This window comes from Cryptotermes secundus, unplaced genomic scaffold (genome assembly GCF_002891405.2).
Source record: "Cryptotermes secundus unplaced genomic scaffold, Csec_1.0 scaffold212, whole genome shotgun sequence".
NCBI classification, from domain to species: domain Eukaryota; kingdom Metazoa; phylum Arthropoda; class Insecta; order Blattodea; family Kalotermitidae; genus Cryptotermes; species Cryptotermes secundus.
In genome coordinates this window covers 637094-660729 of record NW_019721006.1, presented here as the reverse complement: position 1 = coordinate 660729, position 23636 = coordinate 637094, and the positions used below count along the sequence as shown (strand labels likewise).

At 39.8% G+C, this 23636-nt stretch overlaps 2 protein-coding genes across 3 annotated transcripts in view; one reads left to right on the top strand and one right to left on the bottom strand.

Annotated features, from left to right (window-relative positions):
• LOC111874836 (structural maintenance of chromosomes protein 3) overlaps positions 1-23636 on the bottom strand; it is a 126707-nt gene that overhangs the window by 47036 nt on the left and 56035 nt on the right. The gene's annotated exons all lie outside the window — the stretch shown is intronic.
• LOC111874849 (proline-rich protein 27) lies at positions 3117-22891 on the top strand. Of its 2 annotated transcripts, none has more exons than XM_023870707.1 (2): positions 3117-3146; positions 22160-22891. In XM_023870707.1, exons 1-2 carry the CDS (start codon positions 3132-3134, stop codon positions 22682-22684), a joined length of 540 nt encoding a protein of 179 aa, XP_023726475.1. In that variant the 5' UTR covers positions 3117-3131; the 3' UTR covers positions 22685-22891. The 2 variants fall into 2 exon arrangements, with proteins under 2 accessions (XP_023726475.1, XP_023726467.1); XM_023870699.2 differs by lacking the exon at positions 3117-3146 and adding an exon at positions 18235-18346.

Below are 23636 nucleotides of genomic sequence, written 5' to 3'. Positions count from 1 at the left end.
AACAACTCAAAACTATTTCACACATACCCACCTCGAGACTCGGAAATCCCAGATCTCAAAGAGCACTTGCGAAAACATGTACAATTTTAACAGAGCAGTTGACCGCAGGCAATGCAACTTCTTAAAAAACTACATACACGGCCGCCTGAAACATAGCACGATTCAACTATTTGAGAAAGATATCGAAGATTCAAGTACAACAAATATTATCTGGAAAATAACAAATCGGTTCACCAAGCATCAGACGCAACGTTACACACCAGTAATTCACGGTAGAAGGGGATTCACCTACACACCGCTGGATAAAGCCACAGCAATTCAGGGGTATATGACGACCAGTTTCAGTCTAACTCTGAGGAGGACAATTTCGACAATTCCTATAGACAGAAAATGCGAAAGGTTGCTGTTTGTCTCCAGCTGCAACCAGTAAATCCCACCATCCCAGTACACCCACTTAAATTCAACGAATAATCAAGTACCTGCCCAAAAGAAAAACTCTAGTCACGATAACATTATAAACATTGACTTAAAGAAGCCTTCCTCTTAATGTTTTCACATAGTTAACGAAAATCATAAATGCTGCATTTCGTTTCTACTACTTTCCACAAACATGGAAGGAAGCCAATGGAATATCCATACCAAAGTCCCAATCGAATTCCGCATTTCCACAGGATGGGAGACTTATTGAATACCATGGAAAACTCAATGGAAAGGCTATTTTATAGACAAATCTATCTCCATCTTTAAATGTCACACACTTAACAGGAAATTAAGAATCCATTTATACAAAGCACTAATCCGTCGAATTCTCCTGTATGGAACTCCCGCAGGGGGCTACGAACAAGAAGCTGCAAGTCATTGAGAACAAAATTATCCGGAGTATCTACGGTCAGAATTTTAACTGAGCAGATTAACGGAGCATCGGCAGAGATATACCAACGCATCAGGCAATACGACAACTCAGTCATAGCAGCACCAGGAAATTGCTCTTACACCTGACCAAACCAGATATTACATTAACAGATCACACATATAGGTAACCTATGAGTGACGCACTAGTATCGCAGTAGCACCTTATAACAAGAGCAACACCAGAATGGGCACACTATCTGAGAAGCCAGGGTCCCCCGAGTGTCCGATGCCGGGTATAAAAATTCATAACAGCTGCACACGACAAGTAAGAGTGAATCACCCATCACTACAAGTAAATACACATACAACCACATTGTAAGAAACACCAATGTACTCCATACGCGAAGTACGTATAACACAACTACAAGTACACGTTACAGACGTACAACAAACGGGGGCATAAACGAGGACACACTTTGGAATTGTATTCAGTGACGGAAGTGCAGCAGTTTTCAACAGCAATTTTCGAAGCACCTGATGATCATCATAAAGTTCGAAACATGCAGTACGCCAGTGATGTGAAAAATAATTCAAAATTCAAAGTGAATTCTAAGATTCTAACACAAGTTGCATGCCAGACGGCGAATAAGAAGTGAAAATTATATATATTGTGACATGTCTGCTGAAAGCCAGAATTACGAAGCAGGCAGAGACAGCCATTGTTCGGGAACGGCTCTGCAAACACGCCCGTTGTTATGCAATCGCTCACCGGCTGTCATGTGGCGGCCGCAACAGACACGTACGCAATAGAAGAACTGCTGAAAGCGGTGTTTTCTGTGCGGCCAGTACCGAGGCTACACCAGATCACATTCATGAAAAAATTAAGAACGGATTAGATCTGGGGAATGCTTGCTGTCATTCATTTCAGGGCCTCCTGTCTATATTGTTACGTGTCCGCGGTTCCATGACTAATAATAACGGGTTCTGGTTTCGATGGATTTACTGTCTCCTTCGTTTTACAATAACTCTTAATTACAATCAATTATAACAGATCACAATCACTGCATAAGACTCGCTTCATTCCTTACTGCACTACGAGTGTCTCCTCTTCAACTGTGAGCGTCAGAGCCAGAGTCACGTTACGACTGGCAGTTTAAAGCCAGTCAGTTCATCTTGGTGGCAAAAACCTTTAGGCTCAAGACCAGCATTTTTTTCGGCTGAACCCTTGCGGTGATAGTCCTCTGTGATGAGAGGATGCCTATCGTTTACAATTGCTGCTGGTCCTCGCCAGGGCAACTCTCGAATCAGTCAGAATTACTTTACGACTGGCGGCTTACCGCCAATCAATTCGTCTTGGCGCCAAACCCCTTAAGCCTCACGGCCAGAATTTCTTTTCAACTGAATTTCTGAGGCAGTAGTCCTTGCAGAACATCCTCTCCGACGAGAAGATGAATATGCCTGGCCTTATAGTATGTTACTGAACTCAGCGTCCTCACGTGTCCTTTTATAACTTCGGGACAAACTGAATAAAGATCGCCACCTCAAACAGTTTCTCCATTATTCTGTCGTCAATGGTTGCAGAGTTAACGTGTGTTAATATCGTAGTAACGGTCTGGTTTTCATGAGTTTAAAACTTTCAGCCTTCACATCCATGGAAACGTGTTCTGTAACCAGCTGGTTTCCAAGAATCAGTCTCTCAGTGGTAACGCACTTTCCAGCTCGTTTCCTAGAAACGGCCAACATGTCACAATATGCTACCTAAAAATGTTAAATTAAAATATGCAAAGGCATAATTTTAATTGTTGTTTGGAATGGGTATAAAACTTTGTCCTCATATTAAGGTAAGAACATGGACTGAGGTGTTCCGGAACGGGATGCTTACAAGAATGCACAATAAAACGATTAACAACAACGAAATTTGTATGAGCATTTATGCAATAATAACAGATACAAAAGTTTGTGACGATGGTATATTAATTCAATTAATGAGTTTTTTTGACCTTATCCATCGTCCTGTTTTTTATTCAAAACACAACGTTTTGGAGACCAGATTCTGTCTCTGTCATCAGGCAAAAGCCTGAACCTACAGACATTTGCATCTGAACCAATATTTATACATGTATGCCAATATTTATAACATAGGATCTGATGCACCTGAGGAGACAATAATATGGCCTGAATGCAGTTTATATATATGGGAATGTCCATATTATTTTCAACAAGTAGCACAGGCGAACTAATTTCTGGTCTCCAAGTGACAAAGACAAGTGAAGCTAAAGATGGCAAAGTTTGTGGTAAGTAGCCTAAATCCATGAATCTGTTAAACTGTTTTCAAGACCTTGTATGTTCTACACATGATCTACGAAAATTAAGTGTATTCACATGATACAGAAATATACATTTCTGACAAATGGAAGGAAAGTTGGCCATTGACAGCATATACATGAAAATGACACAAAAATATAACAAGAAAAAGCCAGATCTTATTTCATAAATCAGACAAACTATCAGATAATGCAGACACGCCTAACTATATAACGGTCTGTTGAAATCAAAAGGATAGTGAACATAGTAACACAAATTGACAGCATATACATGAAAATGACACAAAAATATAACATGCAGAAAACAGATCTTACTTGATAAATCAGACAAATAAACTATCAGATAATGCAGACATGTCTAACTATATAACGGTCTGTTGAAATCAAAAGGAAAGTGAACATAGTAACACAAATTGACAGCATATACATTATATTTTCAGAGAAATTAATTCTTTCTCAAATTATTTTATTTACTTCTGTTATACTTAACGATGCAATCTGTAGATCAGCCTATATAGCATCAAATGATGGGATGTGTGAACAACATAACACGAGTGCTATGCAACTGCAAACTTTCACCATACTTTTAAAATAGGAATACAACTTAGAATTAAATGATTTGGATAAAAGAGTAAAGTTAAGGGTGTCATAATAAACATAATTTTTCATGCATATTTAAGCAATAATATAGCTGCTGATACAGAACAATTTATAAGTACAGTTTCACCTGTTATGGAAATATACAGAGAGACTCTGTCTTCAGTTCACTCTGTGGTCGCCATTAATAAAGCAATTTAATGGTTAAGAATCATTTACCATACCAGTGAAATAATTTTTAACAATCTTGACAGAGACATTAAAACAGCTATACTTTATAGAAAATGATGATGAAAAATACGTTTACCAATGGAGTTGTGTCATATTTCTTAGCACTGTCAAGGTGATTAATGACATCACATATACATCACAGCTGATTTACCATGTGAAGAGAATCTTCTGGGATGTGATGGTGAGTAGTCAGTAATGACCTACCAAACAACAGGCATCAGACCCCAGGCAACAATAACCTTCACAGTACTCAACCTGAGAACCTCCAATACTGATCTGTTATTTTGTTGCAGAGTATATTCAAGATTTAAGGAAGATACTGCATGAAAAGAGTTTATTCAACTGCTTTATATATTTATAGATGTGTGTATCACTCACTCATGGAGCTGAGCCCTTCTTGAGAAGGTGCCAATTGTGCAGCTACTCAAGAACTTCCCAGCATTTTATGGAAACATAAAGTTCATTATCGTGTTCGCAAGAGCCCTCCACTGGTCCCTATCCTGAGCCAGATCAATCCAATCCATACCATTCCATCCTATCTCTCTAAGATCCAATTTAATATTGTCCACCCACCTACGCCTTGGTCTTCCCAGTGGTCTCTTTCCTTCTGGCTTTCCCACCAATATCCTATATGCATTCCATTTCTACCCAATTCGTGCTACATGCCCTGCCCACCTCATCCACCTTGACTTGATCATTCTAATTACACTTGGTGAGGAGTACGAGTTATGAAACTCCTCATTATATAGTTTTCTCCAACCTCCTGTCACTTCATCTCTCTTCGGTCTAAATATTCTCCTCAGCACCCTTTACTCGAACACCATCAGTCTCTGTTCCTCCCTTAATGTCAGAGACAAAGTTTCACACCCATAGAGAACCACAGGCAAAATTATACTTTTGTATATTCTAATGTTTATGTTTCTAGACAGCAGTTGAGAGGACAAAAGGTTATGGACTGAATGGTAGCAAGCATAACTTGGGTTCAATCTCCTCTTAATTTCCTCCTGAATGAGGTTTTGATTTGTTACAGTCGTTACCAAATAGCTGAACTGTGCCATATTTTCAAGGCATCTGTTAGCTATCTTAATGCCATGATTTCGCTCTGCATTCCGGTGATGAGATAGCAACATATACTTAGTTTTCTGTGTGTTTGCTTGTAGATCAACCCCCTTACTAGCATCTGGTCCCTGAAGCAGTCCTCCAAAGCCTCAAGGGTTTCTACAAAGGTTCTTCCTTTCGGGACTCCGCTTAGCAAGTCGGTGGCCCGACCCGGTCTTGAAAGGCGGTGATAAAATATGAGGAATTCTCCTGGCGCGTTCAGCAGTTGTGCCCTGCTACGATCTCGAACTGGCGCCGGAACACGGTCCATGATGTAATCCCGTCGAACTTCGGTGGCTTCCCTGAGCCCAAGCCAGTTCCCATTCCTCTTCTGCGCTCGGCCCCGGCCTCGATTTCTTCAACTGTCTGATCCCTATTTCAGCTTTCATTGCCTGTGCCTCTTCATGGAGGTCGTTCTTTGTGTCTGCCAGGGCTTCCTGGACGCTCATCGCCCACGCATCGAGGGACGTCTTTATTGTCCGTAAGTCCACCTGTGTTTCTTGAATCATCTCGGTCAGTTCCTTGTGGAGACCCTGCGTCTTTTGGTCCATACATGACGACAATACGTCTTCAACCCGGCCTTTGATGGTCTCCACTAACTCGGACCGAATGGAGTGCACTGCGGCCTCCATCTTGGCTTTCGTTTCTTATTGAGTGGACACTGTTCTGGATTGTTGGATATTCATCTGGGAGACAAGAGTACCTCGAACGACCTCAAACTTCTCGTTACTGGCCTCTATCTTGGCTTCCATTTTCTCTTGACTGGCGTCTAACTTGGTTTCCTTCTTTTCTTGATTGACGTCTAATCAGTGATTCAGTATTGAGGGGGTCGGTTTCCCCATGCAACGCGACTGATAGTCTATTGTACATCCCCCTTTTAATTTCTACCGTCTTCATCCCCTACCGATACTGGTGCTCGCTATCAAATAGCTAGTCCCTTTGTCAGCGAGTTAGTCCCTCCTCTGGCAGTGGTACCTAATGCTTTAGCCCCTTTCTGCCAACAAGGTTTCTACCCTCTACTTGGCAGTGGTATCTAATAATTAGTCCCCTTCTGTCAGCGAGGTCGTCCCTCCTCTGGCAGTGGTACCTAATACTTCCCCATCTATCAGAGGCATTGGAAACTATTTGGGCGGGAAACTTTTTGGCCTAATTTAGCTCAGAGGCCTCCTAGAGGCATGAGGTTCTTTTACGTGCCGTAAATCTACGACACGGGACCCACGGCTTAAAGTCCCTCCCGGAGGACTTGTTCCCTGAATTTTACCGCCCTTAAAAATTCCGCGACCTCCGCCGGGTTTGAACCCGCGTACCTTGAGTCATGAGGTGGGAACGTTACCCCTAGACTACGGAGGCCGCTTGACTGACGTCTATCTTTGCACCCATCTTTTCTTGGTTGATTTCCATTTTGGTCAGCATTTATTCTCGGTTGGTTTCCATCTTCTCTTGACTGACCTGTGTTATGACTTCCAGCCTTGCCACCATTTCTTTTATTTCCTTTAGACTGGCGTCCGCCCTGGTTTGGCTGGTTCTTAGTTCAGCTTTCACTTCGGCCAGCAGGTGTGCCATCATTTGTTCCATCTCTATAATACAGCGGTATAACGACCCAATGCAGTTTCCAGTCCAACCACTTTCGACACTGGCTGTCACATGTATGAGTGACTACATACGGGGTTTGGATTTATTGAACACTTATACATACATTTCGTAATACACGTAACTATAGCGCTAGTACTACTTTACACACTCTGCAGTCGACTACAGCATGAGCTAGGTCTTCTCAGTCTGCTGCATCTTCACCAGTCGTTTCCTGGTAACGGCTTTCAACGACGGACGTTCCCCTTACTATGTGTTTCCGAATTATCCCCGCGCCTCAGTTACCAGCAACGGCTCACAACGACTGAACGGCAGCGGTCCTCTAACTAACTCATTCACCAATCAACTCGCTCCATTCTACTAACTCTCCTTAATTGTCTTGGTTATAATATCTTGGCATGGACCGCACAGAAAACACGGTTCCTGTTACTGTTCAACTGCTTCTTAGCGGACTGCGCAGAAAACACTGCTTCCCAGTTAGTCCATTGGTGCATGTTAGGAATCTGTTGCCTAGCATCGGGCGTTCTCTACAGAGTCATTACTTAGCAACGGGTCTACATGCTGCAGTATTATACATATGCTGTTTCATATTCTTTACATGGCTGTGAGTAACAAAGAATTAAGAACAATAGATCACTGTAGGTCGCGGTGCAAGGGCCGAGAACATACAACATAAAGAATTCCTTACATATCCAATCTTTTATCATGGAAGGGAGACTATAATAAAATCTAGAAAGTTCACAGTATATCACATTGTCTTTAGCTTCAGGGCTGGATTTCCAGGGGACGGACTGGGGTGGTAGCCCTGGTACATCTACAAAACAGAAATAAACCCGAGAAATTTTAATGAGTCATTTGCGTATATAAAACGCGAAAAGTTAGTTTGTATTTTTAGTTATTATAATAAATAAGAATATATATATATATAAAAGAATTGTCATAAGACAAATTTATTGTTGCTGACAGGGACCTCCACAAAATTTGACCTTGTTTAGCTCGGCATCCACGTGAGGCTATGTAATCAGTAAGTTTGTTTACCCCCGTAATTACTGTCACGTGTATGAGTCACCACAGACGGGATTTGGACTGCTAATAGGATTTACTGAACACTTGCAGATCGTAACTACAAGTACCTATAGCGGTAAGATAAAATAAAATCCGTCAAAAGCAGACAGTGGGAAAACAGCCTGACGGTGTCAACTTATTTTCCCGTATTCAATGATTCTGAAAACGTGTAAAAGGTAAAGTTGTCCCTGTGCAATTAAGCACTACGCCATGAAGGCGTATTGGGTAGTGGATGTATAGATCAAAACTTTCTTAACCTCGGAACTAGTTTGAGTTGAGTGGTCAGCTTTATGCTCCGGCCGCTTTATCTCCGGGGAAAGAGCCCCCGGTACCCATTGGATAGGAGTTTGGGTGGACCCCAGAGCCTGTCTGGACGACTTAGAGTTCTAAAAACGTACTTCCGTAAAAATTGAGATGTCGACTTTTTCACTGTCATGTTACTGTCTCATACCACATATCATCATCATCATCATCATCATCATCATCATCATCATCATCATCAGTAATCTGTCAGACGACAGGTCCACAGTCTCTTCCAAAACAATTCCTCCATTTAATGCGATCTAGAGCTTTCTCCTTCAAATGACAGTATCCTCTTCTGTCCCCAAGGTCATCCAGCATCTTCTTACGTCTTCTTCCTCGTCTTCTTGTCACTTCTATCCGCCCATCTATCTTTCCTTCGATAACTTCTTTTAGAAGGCAGTTTCTGCGTAAAACATGACCAATCCAATTAGCCTTCCGTTTTCTTATTTCGTGTAGGATATTCCTCTGCTCACTGACTCTAATTAACACTTCTTCATTTCTCACATAATCGGTCCAACTGATCTTCTCCATCCTTCTCCAACACCACATTTCGAAACTTTCCAGATGTTTCTGATCTACTGCCCTAAGTGTCCATGTTTCAGCCCCATACAGAGCTATGCTCCAAATGTAGCATTTCACTAGTTTCTTCCTCAAATTTAAGTCCAATTTGCTGGTAAAAAGATTCTTCTTCTTGCTAAATGCAGCTTTTGCCATGGCAATCCTGGATTTAATTTCACAAGTACACCTTCCATCATCTGTTAACAAGCTACCCAAATATTTAAAACATTTCACATTCTCCACTTGTTTTTGGTCTATCTTTATTGTGACTGGGGTTGGTTGTCTCGAAATTTTCATTACTTTTGTTTTCTCCACATTCATTTCCATGCCATAGCACCTTCCAATTTCAATTAGTCTATCAATCATGCCCTGTAGCACAGTTTCTTCCTTAGCCATTAACACAACATATAACCACATATATAAGAAGGTAAAAATCAGCAACTTCTTCGGGGTTGACTTTTCTCTATGATGCACTTCTAGCTGCAATAAGGTAGTATATAAGCGTGACGTATAATTCTGGGCACCCCTGCGTCTAATTTTCGAAATAGAAGAATTAATAATTTTCCCGGAGGTATTTGTCCAAGATCTTTTTTTTAATTATCACGTTTTCTTGGAAGCGACATTTCGGTGGTATCACACAAGAAAAGAAAGACGCACACGGTCTTCTAAAATGCAAATAATGTCATTTTCGCAGAACATACACTCCGGAAAAGAAAAGCGTATCTCTGTCAAGCCACACAAATGAATTTTTAGAGTTGATACATATTTTCACTAATATTTCAGAAAATTTCATATTTAAGGAATTAATTTTAAAAGACGAGTGCAGTTTGTTCTAGCAGTATTTTACTGAATTTCTGTAACACTACATTTAGAGAAAGACCATCTCTGTGGTCTAGTGGTCAGAGATCCTGGCTACAGAGCCAGAGGTCCGGGTTTCATTCCCGAGGCAACAAGATTTTCTGAGAAGTAGTGGGTCTGGAACGTGATCCACTCAGCCTCGTGAGGATAACTGAGGAGCTATTTCAAGGAAATAGCGGCTCCGGTCTAGAAAACCGAAATTAACGGCCGTGTGGATTCGCTGAGCAGACCACGCGACACCTCTATCCGCTAAAGTTGGCACTAACTTCGCCGACAAGAGGCGGTTCCTCGGTAAGTATAGTTCGCTTTCGGACTAAAAAAACTGATTTTTTTTTCTCCATTTAGTGAAATGTCATCCTTAAGTTGAAGCTTCAAAGCATCCATATGTTGTTGCAAGTAGATCTATTAGTTCAGTTGTTCGTGAACTTTTTAGCTTGACGTCCTTCTTGTAGTTTTCATAAAACCACCAAGCCCCTCACCATTTTCTGTTTGGAATAAATTCAACTACCTGCGCTCGTCTTTACATTATTGTTCATGAAAAACTCATATATATTCTTACCCATGAACGTGGTACATACGGGGGAAATCGAAACATAAATAAAAAAATTAAATGTGGTCCATACTTGACAACAAATAATGCCAATAAATGTTGAAATTTAACCGCTTTATTTTTTTAAATACTTCTATTAACAATTAAGACAGATGAATGCTACTAAAATGTTTAGTATTTCTGACGAACTAGACCTTACATATTTATTTTTTCTTATTCCCACAGTTTTAGAACCAGTGTTTTCGTTGCCTTTCCACACAACACTCGGGAGGGTTCATCATGTTTAAATGTTGACATGCAGATCTCATACTGTTACTGCTAGCATCTGAGGGTCTTTTCAGTTCCACCTGGCAAAACCTGGAGCATCATCATGAAATAAGCCAGAGCCTCTTCATTTCCAATGAATCACTAAAAAAACTCCGTAGTTTTAGTCCGCAAGCGAACTATACCGACCGAGCGACGGTCGCTTGTCGGTGAAGTTAGTGCCAACTTTAGCGGATAGAGGCTGTCGCGTGGTCAGCGCAACGGATAGCCACGGCAGTTAATTTCAGTTTTCTTGACAGGAGTAGCTATTTCCTTCAAACAGCTCCTCAGTTATCCTCACAAGGCTGAATGGACCCCGTTCCAGACCCATCACTTCTCAGAAAATCTAGTTGCGCCGGGAATCGAATCCGGACCTCTGGATCTGTAGCCAGAAACTCTGACCACTAGACCACAGAGGCGGTCAATGAAAAACTCATAAGTTCTACAATGCAAGCTGTTTGCCTTTGCAAGTCTAAAGAGTGACAATAAGCCAAGAATCAGTTCTCAAAAACACTTTCATCCCTAACTTATTTCTCTAAAAAATTATCCATAACTGTCACTCAGTTTATCTCTGCATACAGTTTACTAGTATCTGACGTGGGTGAACTGACATTCTGTTTCACCTAACTACTTTCCCTTGAAACATCATGAAGGAAACGGTAATAAATATGCTGTCACCGGTTAGAGTGACTCTCGACGGGGTTTTGGATTGGATATTGGATTCACTGGCCACTTAACACGCAACTCGTAATTACACTTAATTATAGCGCCATCGCTAATTTCCACACTTTGCAGATAATGTGCGCACACGCCAAGTCTTTTCAAGCCCGTAGTATCTTCACTAGACGTTTCCTCATAAAGGCTTCTAATAATGGTTATTATTCTGCTTTCTGGCTCAGTTCATCTCTGAATGGTGGCTCCCATTTGCGAATTCTTGCTCCAGCGAAGTCTTTCTCTTCACAGACTGACTAAGCTCTAACCTTGTCCATTGCTTATATCATACTGGCACAGACCTCACAGAAAACACCGTTCCTGTTGCCTGCGTATTCGTTGTCGTGGGAACGTGTTTACCGAGCCGTTCCCTAGTAGCGATCGTCTATTCTTGCTTATTACAAATCTGCTGTCTCACAACGGATGTCTATCAGGTGTCTGTTTCGCGGCCACTGCCAAAAATATATGCTGCTTCAGAACCGTTCGCTAGCAACGGCTGTTTCTCTGGTTTCAAAGGCCCTGATTGGAGCAAATATGCCATAATATATTCAACCATTTAGGGTAAATCAATATCAATATACACCACTGATTAGGGCTACATAGATAAATGCATATGGCTCCATTCTGTAGTAGCACTACAAAAGGCTACTGACACGTACAATAAAAGTACCAATATACTGTCTGCAGGGTTCTTGATATAACATTGATCAGCATATAAACGAATTTTAAGCAGTGTAAACAACAACAAATATTTCATGACAAATTTATTATATATAAATACATACAATAAATTTAATACAATAATAAATAAATATAATAAATTTCTGTTCCAGTTCTAAAACGCATAAAGCTTACTGGACTGTGAACCGAGGAATTCCACAGTCACTAAACAGATTATCTGTGTGATTCTGGTTCTCACTGCAGTGAATATGAAGATTATTGTCTCTAGATTATCGAACTGCATAGCATAACATTCCAGAAGACAGTAAATAATTTTCAGACTCTCTGTGGTAAATTCTACACATCAAAAGAAATGTTACTCAGCAAAAACAAGTGCACAACAACTCAAATTCAACATTTTCAGAAGGGCTTACACATGTGTAGAATTAATGCAAATGAAGCCTAGGACAAATAATTAATTGTAATCTTCGAAATAATCAGGATTCTCTGTCTTACAGGTTGCTCTGGTGGCAACACTTGCAGTCTGTGGTGCATATCCCAATCCCCATCTCTTTGAAGAAACGTCTAAAGCTTTCACAAATCGAGCAAAGCATGTTGCAACAAAATATTCTTTACGTAATGCGATAACCACTATCATACATGAAGACCAAACACTTCCTCTCGCAGTGGTTAATATTCCTGCAGATGCACCCATAGAAATTCAGCTTCCTACAGCAGCTGATCCACCTGCAATATCACTCAAAGAGGTTGAAATTCCTTCACATTAAATTTGATCTACCACTGCAGCTTCAAGCAAAGGTGTAAAGAACATAATCTTATGGATAAACAGTGAAGTTACCATATCAAAGAATACCAAATTCAAGAAAAATTTCAGTCACTAACATAACACTGCTATTTTTACCTGTAAACCAAAATGCATGGCACATGCTTTATACACTTAAATGTTTCTATTTAAATGTGGCGCCGATATTAAGTGCAGCAAAATACACATTCATAAAACACCCAGCATCTCTTTTATGCATATCAGTCTAAATCACAGGGCACTGAATTTTTCAGTCGACTTAATCCTTCCAGCTACACTATGGCTCTGGGGTTGATTCAGCCTCTAACAGAAATGAGCACCAGGAAACTTCCTGGGGGTAAAGGGCAGCTGGCGCATAAGGCTCACAACCTCACAGCCATTTGTGAGCCGACTGTCTAGAAAATGTGGGAGCCTTTGATGTCTCAAAACCCTATGGGCCTCCACAGACTGTTACAGGGATAGCTTTACCTTACCTTTACTGTGACAGAGTACAGTTTCGCCCTCATTTAAGCATTTCCTAGAAGAGATTGCTATACAGTGTGGTGCAGTACAGTTATTTCCTTGTGAGGACAGCACAGCTGGCATACTCACTGGCTACACTGAATGGCCAGGGAGTCGAAGTTCGAGCCCTGGTGGAAGAAAGTTTTTGCTCCTCTCCAAGTCATCCAGACCAGTCCTGGGGCCCACCCAGTGTCCCATCCAATGGGTAGCAGGGATTCTATTCTTGGGGACAAAATGGCCGGGGCGTGAAGCTCACCATTTACCTCCAGTTAGTGCCGAAGTCAAGAATACATGGATCTATACATCCACTCCCCCACGCTTCTTTATCACATGGTGCTTAATTAGTTAAACATAGGGACAACTTTACCTTTTACTTGAGAAAAGGCACATGATGTCTGAAACGGACAGTTACTCTATCACAATAAGTATGTAAGAAACATTTCTCCATGTAGTCTATATGTGTAGATGGAATAGCAAATTGAAAACTTTATTTCAAACATCAATTTCCCACACGAATTCTGCATTAATTCAAAGTGGCATATTAATATTCTTGCAAAAATAATGGTACAGATAAATATAAGAAAAGAATTTTGATGGGGAATCCTCATGAAATCTATAATACAGGAAACCAAGATGAAATATGAAATCTTTAGAATTTTAATATATTCTTGTAAATCTAATTCCCATGCTTTTTGAGCAGTTCCATAAGAATCGACATTATGTTCTACTGATTAAAGTTTTTAATAAGAAATAATTGCTACATAGATGGAAAAAAACCTATTCCTGAACTACTGTATTTATAAAATAGGTGATAACCTTGACTATAATTATAAAGGAATACCACACTCATCAACTTCACAACATTTTGTCCATCATTTTTCTCTGAAATTTAACTCTCACACAGATGAAATTATTGGAAATCATCAACGTGGATTCCAACATAACACATCAACTACCATTACTGATGAGATATTCTGTATTCACAGATACCTAAGATAAATTGGCAGTGGAATGGGATAGTATATAATTTATTTATAACATAAAAGCAAAGGTGTTACTGTGCACAATTAAGCACCATGCCATGAAGACACATGAGAGAGTTAGGGTATAGCCCCATGGATTCCTAACTTCAGCGCTACTTAGAGATGAATGGTCAGCTTCAGGCCCTGGCTGCTTTACCCCTATAGCCCTTGGAAAGAAGGCTCAGTGATTGCTTTAGTGTGTCTTCATGTGAGGCAGAAGAGAAAAACCACTGCCCAAATTCCCTGGCCATCCACTATTTCAGGTATGGCTGCTTTAAACCAGTTATTTATAGACATCAAAAAAGCATTTAAACTAATTATTATTACATAAAGGTAAAGCTCTCCCTGTAACAGGCCATCAGACTTCAAGGCTCCCACATATTTCTTTAGACAATCGGCTCACAGATGGCAGTAAGATTGTCAGTCTTATATGCCGGCTGCCCTTTACCCCGAAGGGAGATTCCTGCGACTCATTTCTGTTACAAGCTGAGTTGACCCCAGGGCCACAGTGTGGCTGCAAGGATTAGGTAAACTGGAAAAAAAAAAAATCCACCTCCTTGGGACCCAAACCTGTGACCTTCCGGCTTGTAGTATAGTTCCTCAACAGACTATGCTAATGAACGCTCCAAAAAATGCTATATAACTTATGTAACTGATTTTATTTAATAACACAACGTTCAAAACTTCTGTTGCGAAACCTGATAAACAACAAGATGGTTATGAATGGTAATTTACAAAAGGTATGGAAGAGAGTAACAGAAACATTTCTGAAAGTAGGCCAGAAGATGTAAGAAAAGTGAGAAGGCTCACACTGAGATCTCCAGAAAGGGGTGAGAAAGATTTATGGGAGCTGATAAACAAGAGAGGAGAATGGACATCTGTCATAAGAGCGGCAAAGGTATTAAGAACTGTGTAGTCAGGGGATGTATGAGATTGTATGACCTTTCAAGGTCATACTGCACCATTTGCCTGATTAAATTAAATTCAGATCCAGTACATCGTTCTTACAAACTCTGCATGTCACAATAAATAAATATATTGTGACATGATGACTAAAAGGCAGAATCTTGGAACCAGATAAATGTTTCAGAAGCATCCACTGCTAGGTAATGTTAAGCACCAAACCTCTACAGCCATAATGTGCACAAGAGTTGAGGAAATGTGGAGGTGGTGTACTCTTGTTGGTCCATAAAAAAGTGATACATAGAAAGCTTAACAGCTGACAGACAAGTCTATGTTATCAGAGCCCAAAACATAGCAAAATGTCTGTGAAGACAGAACCAAGTACCAGTCTGAACCACAAGTATAATCACTACAACATGACAATATCATAACAAAAATGTGATTTGTCAACATTTAAAATAATCCAAGTCTTGCTAACAAAAATTGTGTACTTCAGTACTAACAAGAGTACCAACATGTTCATTGAAATTTCAACAAGACTCTCTGAAATTGCCTGACCTCTACATTTAGATTGCTAGGAAGAATGGGGAGGAGAAAACAAAAACAACAACAACAACATAATGTCACCTGTTTCACTGACTAAGATGTGGGTTTGGATTGGTGAATTTTCACTAGTCATAACTAAAGTTAGTTCCTACACTCTCCAGATTACTGTAATTATAACACATGTAACGTCACACACTAAATCTTATAATTTTTCTTCTGGCCACATTTGCTGTTCCCTTGGAACTTCAGAACTCAAGTGAAGTCAATTACAATTCCCATATTTCCTCACATCCTATCGGCAGGGACCATGCAGAGAAATCACAGTTCTATTTTTGTGTAATGCAGACCACACAGAAAACAAGTCACATGATAATTATCTCGCCAGTCCATTGGTGCACTGATTGTGTTCTAGCAATGAGCTATAAACATTCATTCTATTGTTGCATGTTCTTAAGTGAGAAGGTGTTTATCACGCCGTTACCAAGCTATACACATTACAATAATTACTTATTGATTTACATGCTGAACTCAACAGCCAGGGACTAATTAGAGTTAGAGTGAATAAATAAGCATACAAACATAAAAAAACTTGGCAGAATAAAAATATATACTAAGCAGTGTTGCTATCAAGAGGAAATGTTTTTGGTGAATGTTGCTTATAAGAAACACTTAACCACTTAACACTCCCTCCCCTTTTTACTTGGTACGAGAATACCATAATTGTCACAGGCTAACTCACCATTGAACAACAAAGATACAGTTCTTTAACTTACAGATTGAACAACATTAGGTCACTGTTCTTCATCTATATTATCCTCACACCAACCATCTTCTTCCAAATTTGTAATCTATTACATTAATATGGAGTCAAATAATATTTCCAACAATCTTAAATAAAACATACTGGTAGAACTGTTAAAATAAATATTTCCCATCTGAGCTAGTATCCCCAGATAACCTATCTATGGATCCTCTCTCAACTAGCTGACCAACTGATCAACCTGATCAAACCAGATCAGGCCAGGCCAGGCCAAGACTGAGCAATCAACTGACTGACTGATCAGACCAAACCAAACCAATCACTCCATGGAGTCGAGCCCTTCTTGATAAGCCAACAACTGCTCAGCTATTCAAACAATTCCAAATCTTTTATGGAAATTAAGGTTCATTACAGTGTTCACAAGAGCCTGTCATTTGTGTCTATCTTAAGCTAGATAAATACAGTCCATAACTTCCATCCTACTGCTTGAAGATCCATTTTAGTATTATCCCCTCCTCTGTATATAGGTCCTTCTTGTGGTCTCCTTCATTGTGGTTTTCCCACAAAAACCCTGTATGCATTCCTCTTACCCCTATGCATGTTACATACCCTGCCCCTCTCACCTTCCTTGACTTAATCATTCTAATTCTATTTGGTGTAGAGTACAAATTATGCAGCTCCTCATTATGCAATTTTTACTGCTTCCTGTTATTTCATCTCTCTTGGGTCCAAATACTTTCCTCAGCACCCTGTTCTGAAACATCCTCCATCTATGTTCTTCCCTTAACGTCCAGGATCAAGCTTCACATCAATACAAAACTGTACTGGATTTTCCTTTACTTACTTACTTACTTACTTACTTACTTACTTACTCGTGGAGCTGAGCCCTTCTGGAGGAGCCGCCAATTCTGCAGCTACTCAAGAATCTTCCAGCATTTTATGGAACCCGAAGTTTCATTACCATGTTCACATGAGCCTTCCATTGGTCCCCATCCTGAGCCAGATTAATCCAATCCATAACATCCCATCCTGTCTCTCCAAGATCCATTTTAACATTGTTCACCCACCTATGCCTTGGTCTTCCCAGTGGTCTCTTTCCTTCTGGGTTTCCCACCAATATCCTATACACATTCCTCCTCTCTCCCTTTCATGCTACATGCCCTGCCCACCTCATCCTCCTTGACTTGAACATCCTATTTATACTTGGAGAAGAGTACAAATTATGAAGCTCCTCATTGTGCAATTTTCTCCACCCTCCTGTCACTTCATCTCTCTTCGGTCAAAATATTTTCCTTAACAGCCTGTTCTCAAACACCCTCAGTCTATGTTCCTCCCTTACATCCATACAGAACCACAGGCATCCCTTACACTTCAAGTTATAATTTTAGAGAATATGCATGTTATTAGGTCATGTAGCATGACTGGGGGAGACCAGGAATGCGTATAGGATATTGGTGGGAAAGCCAGAAGGGAAGAGACCACAGGGAAGGCCAAGGCGTAGGTGGGTGGACAATATTAGAACAGATCTTAGAGAGAGAGGATGGGATGGTATGGATTGGATGGATCTGGCTCAAGATAGGGACCAGTGGAGGGCTCTTGTGAACACGGTGATGAAGCTTCGGGTTCCACAAAATGCTGGAAAATTCTTGAGTATCTGCAGAATTGGTGGCTCCTCCAGAATGGCTCAGCTCCATGAGTAAGTGATGCATGTTATTAATAAGGGAAGATATTTGAGAACTAACACAAACGCCTCTCACTGCCAACTGGGAGTCCCATCCATAATAATCAACAATTACTTCTCTATAATGACATACTAAGGAGAATGAAATTCTTTAAGCTTCATTATCTACATAGCCAAATTACTGAAGCACCAAACATTTACAGCATCTGCTCCAATATTTATACAAATGTGACTTAAGGATGTACTACACCTGAAGAGACATGGCATGTACTGGAGGTAGAGTATATATAAACTAGTATGGCAACCACCTTAAAGAAGTGTAGTGTGGGAATTCTGCACAGGCAAACCAGTATCTGGTATCAAGTGAAAAAAAAAAAAAATAGTGTAACTCTAAAATGGCAAAGATTGTGGTGAGTATATTGCGTATTAATGAAACTGTTTCCCTGCAACTTAAATATTCTTCATAAAACCTAAATTAAATTCATTATTCATATATATACTATATTCATGTACTATATCCAGTACTGATAGATGTAAAATATTCTGGACATTCTTTGCATATGCAGGTGGTCTATACATGAAACATTTAACACAAAGAGATGTAATCTGATAAAAGAAGCAAATATGCACATATGATGAATTGGTATACGTACCAAAAATGTGAAACAGCTGTACCACATGCATTAACAAGTTTATTACAGGGAATCTTTAACTAATTATTTTGCCTTTCATGCTCATTACTTGATAAAATATGCTCAGATATCATGAATGTAATGTTCAATATTCTTTTACTTGGCTGTCTTAAAGGAAAAGGATGGGAGTGTATGGCTTACATTCAGCTGGCTCCAAACAGGGACCTGCAGTGGGCTTATTAATGAATCTCCAGCTTTCATAGTATTTCAAAACCTGGGGTGTGACTAAGTTCTCAAAATGAACTCTTCATCATGGTTTAGTTAGATATTGCAGTAAATTTCACCTTGCACATAACCAGGCAGTTAATAGCACTGCAAATTCCTTAATGGAGATTTTAGCTATAAGATGAGCACTAAATCGTTTCACAATTTCATGAAAGGGTGAAAGTCATTCCACAGATCACAGAGCGGTGTTTCTCAAACTTTCAGTGGTTGGCACACGCACGGACAACTCAGCTATCCTAACATCCCCCTAACCATACAGAGCATACAGTTGTGCCTTTTTCTGAGAACAGGAGAAAAATGATAGTTGAAGTTGCTATAAAACATTTTTTTCTATCCATGAATTTAAAGTAAATATTTTATACAACGATTCATTACAACAATAGTAGAGTGAATTTATCGACTACACAACACGTTTTTATTATCACATATCACTACAAGTTTTGACCTCAAGAAGTCATCCTCAGGTGTATGAACATGGCTGTATAATTACACGCGGTCCCATTCACTTTTTCCTCATTCGACCTCGTATCTTTTCCAGACTTATGCTCACTAATATAGCGAGTTCTTTTTATAAAACACAGGTTATAATTATTATTATTCTAATTTAATTGTTAAAAGTTAAAAGTTCGTGAATCGAAGTAACCAGTGACATGAACTGAACTTCGATTCACGAACTTTTAACTTTTAACAATTAAATTAGAATAATAATTTTAACTTGTGTTTTATAAAAAGAACTCGATATATTAGTGAGCAAGTCTGGAAAAGATGCAAGGTCGAATGTGGAAAAAGTGAATGTGACCGCATGTAATTATACAGCCGTGTTCATACACCTGAGGATGACCTCTTGAGGTCGAAACATATAGTGATATGTGATAATAAAAACGTGTTGTGTAGTCGATAAATTCACTCTACTATTGTTGCTAGGCAATGGCTCAGAAACATGTTCACCAAGCTGTTGCATAGCAACAAATACACGAGACAATAAAATGGTTGGGGACGTTGTCTTATATGCAGTCTGAGTAGTATCAAAGGAGAATCTGTGTATACCCCTCTTGTTGCTAGGGAGCATCTAAGTAAACACATTCTCACAGGAACGAAGAATTGATGGAGGCATCATTTTATTTGCTTTCCATGTTGTACCAATGGAAAGTAGGACATTAGTTCTTCCCAGAACATCTTGTACCTGCTCACGTGGTCCCAGATTCAAATATGGGCTAGAAGACAGGTTATCCTTACAGAACTATTCTGTGGTTTTCTTCAGTCCCTCATGGCAAATGTTAGGACTTGATTAAAAAACGAAAAGCAGCATATTCCAACCCACAATTCAAAACTCCTCCATGTTGTACTATTTATTTTTCCATTTGAAAAATCTATTAAGATCCTTCCTTTTATTTCTTTAATACTCAAGTTAGAGAAAAAAAGAGACAGATGAGAAACCGCAAGAAAACCGAAAAGTGGGTGGAAAGGTAGGCAAGAAAAGAGGTAGCATACACTGGGCCTAATGGCCTGAATGGAGAAACTCATCACGATAAATCACACAAAGAAGGCTTCCGACAGTCTCTTGGGAGTAGATGAGAGGTTTCCATGACTTACTTAGGCAGATGCCATCTACCTCTTCAAGCTGTTAGAATGAAGATCAATTTCAGTTGCCTTCCCACCATCCTAGGACTTTCATTCCTCTTATGCTTCTTTCTTATCTGATTTGCACTCTATGTCTTCAGTTCCTTTTAGTGTTGTGTCAGTTCTCCCACCTGACTTACGGCTTTCTCTCCTCTTCCGCTTCATATATTTATCCCTATCTTAGTCTGCCTTCAACTCCGGCTAGTATCCCATCTGTTCTCCTGCCCAAGTCAGGAATTTATTTCTCATCTCTGTACTTGGGACCCTAATTTTTCACCCTACTCCTTATTACTACTGATTTGCTCATATCCATACCACTCTTCTGGATGCCTGCCTTACACTCCCATCCTAAAGACAGAGGCAGAACACTCCTCTGCAACATTAGTAAACGTCTACCAGACTACATAACAGCAGTGTGTCAGCATCACAGGCATATGGTCTAAATTCCAGTATCCTAAAATTACGATGTTCCTTTGATCGTAAAATGGACGGACAACAAAATCCAGCATAAAGCTGATATTTTTAAACCTGTCATGAGTGATGGAAACTGAGCTATATGGGGACTTGCAATTTAACCCCCCCTCCCTATGCTCATAAAATATCATGAACATTGACATTTCTGTACCAAAAAGAGGTCCAAGTGTAAAAATTACATAAAACTGCATTCATTACATAGACTTGGGAAGGCCTATACTGTTCATGAATGCCAGATCATTGCCAAGGACACAGTGGAACATGCTATGAAGATAATGAATGTTTTGTTCTTCCATGCAGAATTGGCATTGGACCAGAACATGAGAAATGGCAAGCAGTGTACCACAGTATGAAAAAACCGGTGCTGGAACTGCACATAACAAATATCTGCATAATAAGTGGGTGTGACTGATTCAGAAGTGACTGTAACTTCCACTCTCCTGATGGAGCCAAGAGTGGAGTGACACACTGGCATGGACTGTTTCACTGTTTGCTAGTTGTTACCTTGTATCCAGGTCCACTTGTTTTGCCAACATGATCGAATGGCATGCAGACACATCACTGTCCAGAACTCAATAAAATACCATGTCTCTAAGCAAAGCAGCTTGAATTAACAGCAGCATCAGTGGTATCACTGCAAGGTAGGCTAGGTAGGCCATGACAAGTACCCAGCAAAAGACAACAGCTCTCTCACCTTACTGAGTTGGCATATTTGGCAGAAAATGTCAATGATGACAAAATGAGCTGTTGTGTATGCAAGAAGGTTCTGCAAAGCACTTAAGAAGTTAGCACAGACAAGGCTGTGCTGCTGATGTTGGTGTCATATAAACAAGATAGTGTATTACATGGCATTCAGTTCACACAGACACTGCTACAACTACTGAGACAGAAGAGAAAAACAGGCTTCACAGATGAAGTCAGAATCAGTCTTCTTCTCTCCCAATTCTTGGAAAGCACAAAGCTTTCTTAGTGTCAACTGTTTACTGAGTTCTCTAACCCACAGCTTAACACATTCCCTGAGGTTCCCTGAGGTAACTTTGTTACATCTGGAGCGGTGTTACATAGTAAACACAATGATACATCAATTCAAACACAAATATGTATAGAATATGGAATCTATGAAAATTAGGTATAGGAAGAAGACTAGTACACTAAAGGAATCGTAATATTGTTAATAACTTGACATATTCACATGTATTTCCTGTGTTACAGATTGCTCTGATGGCCACATTTGCTGTCTGTGGTGCATATCCTTACCCATCATCCTCTGCACAATTATTCACAATTCCATTCTCTCCATTAAAATTTCTGAAGGGTATCTTGGATGATATTTTAAAATTCAATCCAATACCAAAGCTCAAACCCCAAACATCACCTCCTACCACAAGTGCACCCTCAGAGGCTGATCCTTCTGCAGATGCACACATAAAGGTTGACCCCTCTGCAGATGCACCCACAGAGACTGATAATTCTGCAGAGGCACCCAAAGAGGCTGATCCATCAGCAGAAGCCCCTGCATTGAATGACTCTTCTGAAAATGCACCCATAAAGGCTAATCCTCCTGCAGATGCACCTGCATTGAGTGATCCTTCTGCAGAGGCACCCAAAGAGGCTGATCCATCAGCAGACACACACATAGAGGCTCATCCTTCTGCAGAAGCATCTGAATTGAGTGATCCTTCTGAAGAAGAACTCAAAGAGGCTGACCCTTCTGCAGATGCAATTCCTGCTGCTTAAATGCATTCTAGACCTGAAGCTTCAGGAAAAAGTATAAAGAAAAATACACCTTATGTATCTGCAGTGAAGTTACATTACAACAAAAACTATGAGTACACTAAAGGAAGACATTCACAGTCAATTTATACATTCCTGCTACTTGTAATGATAAGCCACAGTGTATAGTATATGCTATATACAAATAAATAAAGTTTTTTTCTATTAATATGTAGTGTTGACAATAAATGCAGCATAATCTATACCAAGAAACAATATCCTGACACTCTTCTGTATTTAACAATTCTCCATCACAAAACAACATGACAGCCTGGATTTTTCAGTATTTGGGGCTATATGGTCGATAAACTCTACAACACCAAGTTCAGTCTGTCACTGTGGTCCATTCAATTTCCCACATAGTGCACACAGTTATTTCTTTACAAGAAAATGCAAGTGATTTTGTATGCTAACAAAGCTACTCTCATCTAACACAATAATCTAGGTATTCAAAAAGTGTTCTTCCATGTCATCTGTATGTGTACATGGAATGGAGTTTGGGTAAATTTCAAATATAAATCACTCCGTCCAATGTGACCTGTAAGTTTATTACTACATGAAAAACTTAACACCCTTACATGTTTTGGTCTCTGCGGAACATCTTCAGAGGGCAAACATCACTACAAATAGGAAACCACCTTCACATAAGTTGTTTAGACGTAAAGTACATACACTTATATGTTACAATGCATAGTACACAAAATAGAACATTTCACAAACACAGCAGTTTCCTGGGAATGTAAAGCTTTTAAAAATTATTTAAAATTTCTTGATGCTAATTAAAAGTTTTGCATTGTCAATAATTAAAATTCATAAACCATGCAGGCTTGTGTTCGTCCTCCCATCGTCCCTCTTGTATGGGGCAGATATTGTGCCACCTGTCTATCTTGCTGTCTATCTTACATTCCCAGGAAAC